Source organism: Lygodium microphyllum, chromosome 5, assembly GCF_053477565.2.
Source record: "Lygodium microphyllum isolate KBCC chromosome 5, Lygodium_microphyllum_v1.1.10, whole genome shotgun sequence".
Lineage (NCBI taxonomy): Eukaryota > Viridiplantae > Streptophyta > Polypodiopsida > Schizaeales > Lygodiaceae > Lygodium > Lygodium microphyllum.
Window position 1 is genome coordinate 1411690 of NC_141139.1, and position 12648 is coordinate 1424337.

At 41.1% G+C, this 12648-nt stretch overlaps 1 protein-coding gene across 2 annotated transcripts in view; it reads right to left on the reverse strand.

Annotated features, from left to right (window-relative positions):
* Positions 1-295: 295 nt before the first annotated feature.
* Positions 296-12648, reverse strand: part of LOC148035436 (3'-5'-exoribonuclease family protein) — a 33261-nt gene continuing 20908 nt past the window's right edge. For both annotated transcript variants that reach the window (XM_087677393.1, XM_087677392.1), the window contains exons 5-8: positions 2506-2572; positions 2294-2369; positions 1032-1345; positions 296-947 (exon numbers count right to left, since the gene is read on the reverse strand). In XM_087677393.1, the coding sequence (XP_087533519.1) occupies positions 840-947; positions 1032-1345; positions 2294-2369; positions 2506-2572 (565 nt within the window). In that variant the 3' untranslated portion in view covers positions 296-839. The remainder of the gene's footprint in view (positions 948-1031; positions 1346-2293; positions 2370-2505; positions 2573-12648) is intronic.

The following is a 12648-nucleotide window of genomic DNA, read 5'->3' on the forward strand; positions in this document are numbered from 1 at the left end:
GACCTTATCTGGTTGTACATAGGGCTGTTGCATCACACTTAACAATGACCACTTGGAAAACAAGCTTGTCTGAAGAAAATAATGTGTCAGCTCTTTGCTTTGCAAAATTAGGTATTTGCATCCACATCAATCAAAATACAAGCACTGCATGTACGCATTCATTACCCTACTGTGGTGGCAAAGAGCAAGTCCTCCATGATTTCGATACTCACCACATCCCTCCAAACCACATGAACCATGTACTTCTGTAAGAAAACCAACACATGTAGCTTGGAAGAACACAGCCATAGTTTTTCAATGACAGTTAAACAATTACCAGAATCATTTAACGTGCCTTTTAAATAGATTTTGGGTACACACACTAGTCAGTTCCAAGATTTCCAGTAAAATGCATCAACTCATGCAACTCAAAGTTCATTGTCTCTTGCAAACTATCACTACAAAGCATGATAGAATTTCTTGATAGCCAAAGAGAACGTCCAGAACAGTTGTATTGACAGTGATCATCAATTCAACTCCTGGATGGTAGTTGACTCAATATTCTACCAAAAAAAAGGACAAGAATTTGCCTCTGGAAGCTCACATGTTGCCCACTGCACCAGATGAACTCTACAATCAGGATAACACTGCTTCAGAGGAAGATTCTGAAGTTTAAAACAGTAACTGGAACCCCTCAAGCAGGGACCGGCTACACAATTTCTTGTTCTAGGATCGATGTCAGCATCCTTCCAGATATGCTTGTACAGCATCTGCATTTCCACCACTTGGGCAAAAAGGGTGACAAGGAAATTCCATCAACAAACAAAACTTGGAGGCAGCGTTCTGAGGTTGTGCAGAGACTAGCTGTCTGTCTCCATGGCAGCAGTTTCCTGTTCCTCCGACTCCAATGCCTCTAAGAAAATCTTGTGAAGCTCCTTAGCCCTAGACTTGGCTAAAGCTATGCAATCCTGTTACAAAACAGAAGTACTTAGCCTCCCTGGAATGATGCTAAAATACAGAAATAACTTTTAGACATCAGGTCCTATATTTACCTGAACAGTTGAAGTGCTGGCCAGAACTTCACCACCAGGCTTGTAAAATGAGATTAATTGGCCAGAGAAGTCAGTTGTCACAGTCACAGTTGTCTTCAAAATAGACTCTTCTTCAGCTGATGGGTCAGCTACTATGTGTCTTGAGTGCAGCGCTAAAGTCAGTGCCACTGGAACTCGCCCAAGTTTCAATCTTTTGCCTTTTACACTTTTCAGTCGCTGGTTTTCATCTGATCTACCATTCTGAAACTTTCCTGATGTCCTGCTAGCTGGGAGTACCTTGCCATCATCAGTCACAGAAACATCTGGTATTTTCACTGTCAAAAGCACAAAGGTTGGTGACACATCCTTCCCTCCCTCTCTCGCTGCCTCCCTCCCTCCTTCAAAGCAAGACATTAAAAGCTGTATCAATAGAATAACATCAGAAGTAAAATAGCAGAGTCTAGCCCCGAAAACCATAAGCTCAAAAGCTATCACATGCATGAGTCATTCCCACATTAGGCACTCATGAGAAGAGCTTATTATCGATAGACTGAATCCAAGATACTTATGCTTGGTATCAACAATAAAGCAATGATGCATTGAAGAAAGAACATGACTTATTGCCAATGGCGATGTTTGTGGTGCAGCACACACAGTTGTGTAGCTATATTTACTACAATCGTACTTTAGTAAATAGCCTCATATTGGGCCCTTGCCCGTTGCCAAGATGTAACAAAAGCTGGTTAACATCAGACAGTTGTTTGCATTTCTCGCAGTCACTCCTCTTTGTTTACAGTTTGGATTGTAGCACCTCTATTTTGTTGCACTGCCTAGTATTCAGCAAATATTTCACTGCTGCACCATATGCCAAATATGTGCTTAATTTGTGATGTAGAAAGAGCAGACTACGCAATATCACAGGTCTTGTATCAGAACAGGACAAAATCCATTATGGGGTTTAGGAAAGAATATTTAGCATGAAAAAATATGTTGAACATTAAACTTTTATCATTGTTAAGTTGCTTAATAGATCATAGGGCACATAACTGACCTCTCTTTACAAAATTCAACCACAGGCAGAAAAACATTATATGATAGTGTTAGTCATCAATGGTGAAAGAATGGCTGACGCATTTACATTAATTAGAATTTTAAATATCTTTAAGGATAATTAAATGTACTTTAAATCTTGAAAAAAACAGCTTATTGGTAACCGTCTACTGCATCCAGATATACCATACCAAAAGCAACATTGTCACACAAACGAAGAGGAGGCTACATACAATGTGCAAGAGCTGCAACTGACGCAAACAAAGCAGCATCGAACACCGATCCATCAGAATCAAGACAATACACATCCTGCAGTGTAGGCAAGACAAAAAGTAAGCAAGAAGACTGGAAAGATTTCGTTGAATACCTCGCCTATTTCAAATAATGTCATACATTCTTCCCCCATTTTATCCATACCCAAAAAGACAAGAGAGAAACCGAGTACCAAATAGGCCATCCACGATGCCTTGCCTGGTGCAATACATAGCTCTTGTAAATCTACCATTGAGGAACTGTTTAAAAATGAATAAACAGAAACGCTGTAGTTAGCACTAATTAGCTTTACAAAGATGGTCATAGTCTGGTTTCACTGAATAGCTTAAAGTAGAGCTACAAGTTCAATTTTGAATCCATCACATAACATGGTAGTCAGTTGAAAGCCGTTGCCAGAAGTTTGACATTGCCATGAAGATTATGAGAGCAGATGAGCAAAATGCAAAATTGCACAGCTGACATTGGGCTAGGCCATGCAAAAAGTCAGTCTAGTCTCAACTTAAATACCAGCACTTTGCCAAACAGTACAAATTAGTACACAGCATGCACTCAACCTAACAACTTAAGCCTTGAACATTCTAACACTGTTGCCCTGCAATATCCATAAACTGCCATTTAGTTCCATTAAGTGATGTAACCAGGGATAGTGAGCACCTAGGCAGTCTTTTTCAGTTACAAGCTCTGCCAGATCATACGACTCAAGTATGGCCTCCATCATCACTTGCCAAATGTTGTAGTCCTCTCATTCAAGTTTTTGATGCTCGGGAAGAGCTGATAGGAGAGGGACCTTACCAAGGAAGGGCGGGTAGGATAGGGTCTTTCCATCCATGATAGCTTGGAATTCCATGTCTCTCTCAGAAGACATCCTATTCTGCCTTGAATGTCTTGGCACATGTTGGGTAGCCCCCCTTTGGCTTTGAAAATGCAGCTAGCTAGGACTTCCTTGTTAGGAGTCATGATTGTCATGCCTTGTCATCTCCTGCCTATAAGCCTCAGTCCGAATCAATGAGGACTTTAGGAGCTCTAACATGTCTATCACTTGTTTTGACGGAGGTAGCTCATTCTAAATCAGCCAATTTAATGCCTTTGTGTATTTTCTCCTTCAGCCGGGATTTTGTGTGCGTTTCCCAGGCAGTTTCTACATACATCAATCTACCTCAACTTGTCCACATTTGTTGGGATTTTTCTATGCCCATCTGGCATTCTTATCAGCATTAAATGCTGTGGTCCGGTCATATTTTAGGTTCAAATATCAAGTTGACCAGGTTTAGGAGTGCATACTATTGGACTAACGGGACACAGCTTAGAGAGTTTGAGATCGAGCAGGAGCGTATGAGTGTGACGGCTAGAGAGAGTGTGAGCAGAGTGAAAGTTCGAGACGATAAGAGTATACCAACAATGTGTTGGTACACAAAGAATAAAATGTATTTATACTTAGGGCACGTAAAGGGTGCGTTCACATGTACAATGTGCGTGTACTATATACATAGAGGTTACCGGGCCTTTATATCCCAACAACCTCCCACTTGAAGGTCCGATATGAACCTCTAGCCAACCAACTCCCACTAGTCGAATGCAATGCTCGTGTTGAGCTCTGCTTAGACTTTTCGTGAGAACATCTGCAGGGTTATCTTGTGTTTTAATCTTGGTCAATGTGATTTGACCATCTTCCAGAATCTGTCTGATAAAGTGATATCGCACATCTATATGCTTTGTGCGTGAATGATACATGGCATTCTTAGCCAGATACACTGCACTCTGGCTATCACATCCCAAAACTGCAGTACCCATAGACATGCCGAGATCATCTGCAAGTCCGCTCAACCATATAGCTTCCTTAGAAACTTCAGTAGCTGATACATATTCAGCTTCAGTGGTACTCAGTGCAACAATGTTTTGCAACCTGGAACACCAAGAAACTGCCCCACCAGCAACTATAAAGACATACCTGCTGGTGGACCTATGAGTGTCCAAGTCACCTGCCATGTCTGCATCACAATAACCCTGCAAACTAAGTGCACCCTGCCCATAGCAAATACTTTTTCTTTGTGTGGCCTTAAGGCATCGAAGAATACACTTGACAACCTCCCAATGTGCTTTGCCAGGATTTGACATAAACCTGCTAACAACTCCACTGCATGAGCAATGTCTAGACGAGTAGCAACCATAGCATACATAAGAGAGCCACAAGCTAATGCATAAGAACTCCCTTCATAGCATTTGCTTCCACGTCATTTGCCAAGCTTGAGATAAGGAGGTAAGGGTATCCCAAAAGGCTTAGCATGTTAAATCTGTCCAATACCTTTCCAATGTACTTTTCTTGAGATAAAAACAGCAATTTCTGCATTCTATCTCTACAAATCCTCATACCCAAAATATGCTCTGCGTTCCCCAAATCTTTCATGGAGAAAGCTGATTTCAGCTGATTTTTGAGACCATCCAAGCTAGTCTTTCTTTTCCCAGCTAGTAACATATCATCCACATACAAAACAAGTATTATGGGGCTGCCATCTGTATCCTTTTTCATGTACAAGCAATGATCTGCATGGCTGCGTGTAAACTCATGAGATAGCATAAAAGTATCAAACTTTTTTGTACCACTGCCGTGGTGCTTGCTTCAGCCCATACAGGCTGCGTTTTAGCTTACACGCCATCTGTTCTTTTCCAAGAACTACAAAGCCCTCGGGCTGTTTCATGTAGATTTCCTCATCAATGTCACCATGCAAGAAAGTTGTTTTTACATCCATTTGATACAGCTCTAAATCCAAAACAGTAGTAAGAGCAAAAAGCACACGTAAAGTGGTCATCTTCACAACAAGTGAGAAGACCTCTTGGAAGTCAATCCCTTTCTTTTGTGCATAACCTTTGGCAACTAGCCTTGCCTTATACTTGGGTTTCCCATCAATTGTCTTGACTTTGTACACCCATTTGTTTGGAAGTGGCTTCCTTCCTTTTGGTAATGACACAAGATCCCAAGTATCATTTGCATATAGAGATTTAATCTCTTCCTGCATAGCTAGCTCCCACTTACTGCTGAACTCACATGACTTGGCCTCTTTGTATATAAGAGGCTCACCCTCATCTGTAAGCATCACATAATACAAGGAGGGGTCAAACCTATGTGGTTGCCTTCTTACGCGTATAGACCTGCGTACCCAATGATCAGCATTCTCAAGAATTGGGTCTACATCAGGAGGTATATTATTTTCAGCATTCATTTGCTGTTGTAAACAATTTTTAGCATGCTGTTCATACTGTACAGCACCTTCATTTTCATTTCCAGCACCTGCATTTTCATAATCAGCAAGCCTATCTTGCTGTCCATGACCTCCTTGTGCTTCTATTTGCTATCCATCATCATTTGGCTCAAAAGTAACCAGCTGATCATCAATTTCAGCCTATGGTACAGCACCTTGAGGCTCATTTTCTGAAGTTATGGGTGGCTATAAACTTTGAAATTTCACCTTTTTCAGATCTTCATTAGAGGCTAAAGAACCTTTTAGCAATTTTGCCTCATTAAACACAACATTACGATTGCGAATAATTTTCTTGGACTGAGGTAATCACACTCTGTAACCAAATTCACCCTCATTACCATAGCCCATGAAAATGCCTTTGGTGAATTTTGGGTCAAGTTTGTTCCTCAACTCATCCCTAACATGTACAAAAACATCACAGCCAAATATACGTAAATGGTCATATGAGGCCAATTTGCCAGACCAAACCTCCTCAGGGATGCCATTATTTAAGGACCTATTTGGAGAGCGGTTGCAAATGTGAACCGCGGTTTTGAGTGCCTCTCCCCAAAATGCATGAGGAAAATTGGCAGTGGACAGTATGCACCGCACTCTTTCACATAAAGTCCTGTTATATCTTTCAACCACCCCATTTGAAGGAGGACTGTAAGGGGCTGTAAGCTCCCTCTTAATACCATGTAAGTCACAAAATGACTTGAATTCAGTGGATGTGAACTCACCCCCATTATCAGTTCTCAAGCATTTCAGCTTTCTATCTATCTGAGTGGTCACAAATGCATGAAAAGTTTTAAAAACAGCAAACACTTCACTTTTCTTTTTCAGCAAGTACACCCAAATTTTCTTCGAACAATCATCAATAAAGGAGATAAAATATGCAGCACCACCCAATGATTTCACGGGCATACTACATACATCAGAATGCACTAAGTCCAAGACATTGGACTTACGAGAGACACCAAAGTAAAAGGAATTTTTTATTTGCTTTCCAAACTGACACTCATTACAAAAATCAAGTTTAGAGTCTTTTCCATCAACCCTCTTCAAAGAGGTAAGAACATCAAGTCCTTTTTGGCTCATACGGCCTAATCTCTTATGCCATAACTCCAAGTGGCTGCAAATTTCAGCAACTGCAAGAAACTTGCCATTCAAGGCTTTACAATGCAAACAATACAATGTGCCCTTCTTGGTTCCTTTTGCAATCAGCATGGAACCCTTTTTTACTTTCCACAAACCACCACCAAACAGTGTGGTGTAGCTATGCAAGTCAAGCTGACCAACAAATAGTAAACTCTTTTTAATGCCAGGCACATATCTGACATCTTTCAACACAAGTTATTGACCATTGTCTAAAGACAAGTGTACAGTGCCAATCCCATCAATGCTGCAAGCATGGTTATTTCCAAGGTACACATTTCCATAACTGCCTGTATTAAACATAGCAAAACACTCCAAGCAAGGAGTTACATGGAAAGAGGCACCAGAGTCTACAATCCAAGTCTGAGTGACACCATCATCAACTGACAAGAGTGCATCAATCACATCAGCCTTGGTAATCTGCATATCCTGCATGTGACATACAAGGACATCATAATCAACTGCACATAATACATCAGCCTCTGTATCTGAAAGCTCCTCTATGACCACACTCGAGGCCACATTGGCCTTTTCTTTGCCTTTGGATGTCTCCAATGCATCTGTCCTTTCTTTCTTCTTCTTTTTATCCCCTGCATTCTTTTTTCTCTCTTGTTCCTTCTTGTAGTACCTGCAATCAGGTTTCTTATGGCCCTTCCGACCACAATGATAGCAAGTGATGTCACTCTTATCCTTTCCTTTGCTCTTGCTCCTGTTTCTCTACCCTGCATATGCATTTTTCTTTTCAGCCCTGCCTCTTACATTATAAGCTGAGTTGCTGCCTTCTCCACTAGACATACATCTAATTTCTTCATTCAAGATAGAATCCCTCACCCCATCATATGAGAAATTGGGGTTATTGCTGAGTGAAACCACCAAGGTTTCCCACGAGTCCGGCAATGTCATGATCAAAAAGATCGCCCTCAACTTATCATCAAAGTCCAAGTTTGCATCTTTGAGCTTATTTAGAATCCCTGTAAATGCACTCAAGTGCTCAACTGCAAGCTTTGACTCATCTAGTCACATATTCACCAACTTGCGCATTAAATGCACCTGATTAACAGGTGTGGTGATCTCATACGTAGTTTTCAGCTTCTCCCGTATTGCATAACCTCTGTCTAAACCCTTAATGTCTGTCAGAATGTCATCAGTGAGACACCCATCTTTATGTAAGCCACAGCCTTTTTATTCACTCTGGCCCAATCTGCATTAGACATTAGTGCGGGTTTATCTTCCTGCAAAGCATCCTCACAATCCTTCAGGAACAAAATGCCCTACATACGGTCTTTCCAAAGGTCAAATCCATGACCATCAAATTGTTTAATCTCCATTAAACTCTTGATGTCTGAACTGGAAGAAGTTGCAGCCATTTTATCACGAACACAAGAGTAAATGCACTAATCTGCGGAAGCACAAGCTGAACCAGTAAAATACCCTGTTGTTTTTCCTCAACCAAAAATAAATCTCTGCTGTTTATACATTAACCAGCCACTGCATAGGCAAAAGATGCAGAAATTTACCAAATGTTGCCCAAATCCCCAAAATTTCAAGTCCAAAATTGCATGAATGTCAATCAAACTGACCCGGCTGAGTAAAGCTTTGCCAATACATGAAAAGCCCCAAATTTTTGGGATCCAATGTCAGGAAATTTTACCCAAAAAGGCAAAATTTCGACGAAATTTGCAAAATCCCCAATTTAATTGAGGTCACCGCACACGATGTTTGCAATTTCTGACTCAAAAGTCACTAACATGCATGAATGATGCCAAATCTGGAAAAAGCCCCAAATTCTGTGGCCCAATTTGCACAGATTTTGAAACTGTGCCTCTGGTGTATGAACACCCGCCAAGACAAGTGGTAATGAGGGGATTAGAGAAAATTTGATTTGTTTTGAAAAAAAAAAACGAAGGAACTAACAGCCGGGGGGGAGGGGGTCTGTTGACACCCGTCGCGTCACATCGCCCGTCACGCGAACCGCCCGCAGAAGGTCGCCTGCACGTCGCATCTTTCAGTCATCGCCTACACGTCATGTCTGACTGATGCCTGCCTGCCGAAGCTGCCTGTCTATTTCAATCGTAGCCTGCATGTCGCATCACGTTTGACTAACCCCTACCCGCCAGAGCTGCCTGCCTGTCACCCGTCATGCGATATCTGACACCTGCCTTTTTGCTGATTCTGTCGCCCGTCACACGACATCTGACGGTTCCCTACTACAGTTGCCTGCTGACTGCTGATACACGCCTGCTGCCGCAAGCCCAGCAGCCACTGCCTCAATCTTGAAAGCGTGCAGAGTCTTGGGTCTGATACCAGTTATTAGACTGACAGAAAACAACTTAGAGAGTTTGAGATCGAGCAGGAGCGTATGAGTGTGACGGCTGGAGAGAGTGTGAGCAGAGTGAAAGTTTGAGACGATAAGAGTGTACCAACAATGTGTTGGTACACAAAGAATAAAATGTATTTATACTTAGGGCACGTAAAGAGTGCATTCACATGTACAATGTGCACGTACTATATACACGGAGGTTACCGGGCCTTTCTATCCCAACACACACTCCAACTCCATCATCTTCCTCTATCTCCAATGTTGCCCTCATCATCAGCCCGATCTGGTGCCCTCACTAACGTTGTGGGCTGTGTGTAGGGACTTATCGGTCTTTTTGTATTCAGTATTTGATCCTTGTTCAGTGAAGATTTCTTTCTTCTTTTCTTGCAATCTCTCTTTGTTCCTTTGTCTATGTGTTCATGTTTCCTTTTCGTTGCGTGCACTCACGTGGTATCATCGCGAGAGAGAGAGAGAGAGAGAGAGAGAGAGAGAGAGAGAGAGCTGATTTCTCGCAGAGGAGACCACCCAAAATTGCCAAGCGCCTTGACACATCAGTGTTTTGCTGAAAATGCAACCTTCTACAAGGAGACAATAGCTTTTTTGTGTCAAGCAATAGTATTTCTCCCCTACATGGACCTCTACATCGACTTCATTGTGATCTTATAGCTATTTCTTCTTGTTTCAGCACTATCTCCAACCAAAACGCAGATTTCTTGTGGGTGTCTTATAGGATATCAAAGATGTCTTAAAACCAATTTCACAGCTTTAATGATATAGATGAGGAGCATTCTCAACACTCCTCCGAACAACAGCAAGTTTATCGCGAAGACTATCACGCAGATCATGAAAAACGAAGGTCGGGTAGCCTGTTTGTTAGAGAATGCTCTCCTTCCTATTCTCTCCATGTTTCATAGAAAGCCCATTCTGCAAGGCTCCATATGCCATCCATGGCACCCGCTATACAAGTGCTCGTATTTTCTTCTTTACCAAAGCAGTGTTGAAGCCAAAGAATAGCAGTATAGCTTCACAAAGAACACAACGTGAGAGAGAGTGTGTGTGTGGTCACGACACTTGATAGATTGAAAAGTCAAATACAAAGTACAAAGTACAACCCTTAGACTTTAGGGTTGTATAAGTGACTTAAAGTGTGTTCACACAAAAATGTGTATAATGTGCAGTAAAGTGAACAAAATGTGTAACATAAATACACTAATGAAAAATAATTGGGGAAAAAACTTCTCTTACAAAGAGTAAAAAGTGTCCCAATGTCCTACGTGCGGATCACCAACACTTCTATGTGAGCATAGGCATGAGTAAAACCCAACAAATCCCCCTGTGTGTTAAGTGATCAACTTACAAGGATCATCCACCAAAGGAGATCAAATTTAAAGCATTGCAAAAAGCTTCAAATTTGTTGCAAGAAAGAGCTCTAGTGAAGATGTCTACCACATTGTTGCAAGGCTAATATCCCCTACATATAGCCTCTCTCTAACAAAGTAATAATGTATCTCAATGTGTTTCGCGCATGCATGAAGCGCTGGGTTCTATACCATTGCAATGGCACTCTTGAGTATCAGTAAACAAAGAAGTGCGCTCCGTGAGAGATACATCAAGATCAGCCAAAAAATATCTCAGCCATACACATTCAACTATAGTAGTAAAAGCTACCTTGTATTTAGCTTCACAAGACAATGTGGCAATAGTGGATCGCTTCTTGCTAAGCCAAGAAATACAATAAGATTGAAGAAAGAAACAATTTCCACTTGTAGAGTGATAGAGAACAAAATTTTTAGCCCAATCAAAGTCACTGTAAGCATGTAACTACAACAGCCCCCCCTTCGTATAAAGCAATCCAAGAGTCCTAGTGCCGTGTAAGTAACGGAAAACACACTTCACAGCTTGCCACTATGACATACATGAACTATGCATATATCTGTTGAAGGCTAAAACTGCAAACTAAATATTTAGCCTTGTGTTGCATAAATAAATAAGGCATCCAACTGCTAGAGCATATGTATGAATGTCAAACATATCATTGTCATCATGCAAAGACGGCTTAAGTCTAGTCTCCATCGGTGTGCTTACTGGCTTGCAATCCTTGAAGCCAAATCTCTCAAGGAGTTTACCAATATATATGGACTGTAACAATTCAATGACTCTAGTATCATGAATAAATTGAATGCTCAAATAGTAATGCAAAGGCCCCAAATCTAACATATCAAAAGTTTGCTGTAAATTTTTCTTAAATGTTTAAATTTGACCAGCATGTGGCCCTGTGAGCAGAAGATCATTCACATAAAGACAAATGACCAGCAAGGATCCCCTCTCTTTGCATACGTAAAGAGTAGACTCTGATGGGTTGTTAATGAACCCCTGGCTAAGTAAGAAGGCATCAAATTTGGCATACCAAGCTCGTAGAGCTTGTTTCAAACTATAAAGAGCCTTTTTCAACTTACATACCAAGTGTTTGGATCCTTTAACTACAAAACCCATGGGCTATACAAAGCCTTTTTCAGCTTACATACCTAGTGTTTGAATCCTTGAACGCAAAACCCATGGGCTGCTGAACATACACTTCTTCTTGAGTTTCCCATGTAAAAATACAATTTTAATGTCAAGTTGGTGCACAATCCAATCATAATGGGCAGCCAACGCAACCATACACCTTATCGTAATCATGCGGGATGTAGGAGCAAATGTCTCCTCATAATCAATACATTTCTTTTGTGCATAGCCTTTGCTGGCCTTGTACTTATCAATGGATCCATCCGCTTTTCGTTATAGACCCATTTAGTACCAATGGCTTTCTTTCCAACAAGCAATGTAGCTAAATCCCATGTTTGATTCTTCGTGATAAAATCATATTCAGCTTGCATTGCTACCATCCAAAACACACACTATTGTGCATCCTCAAAAGAATTAGGCTTATCATCATCAAGTGTGTTTGTTGCCATAACAAATTCGATAGCATTAGCATGATCATGCAGACGCCTTTGTCCTCAAGTATAACCAAAGAGGAGCATCCAAATGACTATCTTATAGAGTCTGCAAGTACCATCTAGATATGTATCTAGCCTCTTGATTATGTACATGCTCTTGATGAACTTATTGTTCAACATCTTGCCGAATATTCAGATCAGTCATAGTAAAATCAGCCCTCCTTGGAAAGGGTGGTAGTTCCCTAATCAAGCACTTAGTTACAGCAATCAACAAATGAACATAACTTAAATTACACAAATTACCTCAATAATCTCAAACATTCGACACCCTGTTGGCCCCAAAATTGGCGCTCCTTTCGGTATCTCTTTAACTTGATTGCTAATGGGATGAGTACAAGCTGAGATTCACAATCTCCCTTGCTGTTTCAAAGGCCCCTTTGCTGTAGCAACAATCAGTAATCAATTCGAGTCAATTGCCCCTTGATTTTTCACCCAAGATTTGCGCAAATGGAACCACCAACTGGCCAAATGCTGCCCCAAATTACAATGAATGGACTGGCATTTGAATTCCCTAACAATTACACAAATTTCAAGTGCCGAATTCAATGTATGATACCTTCACCAATTGGCACAAGTCCCGAGGTTGCTGTCAAACCCTAATTTCT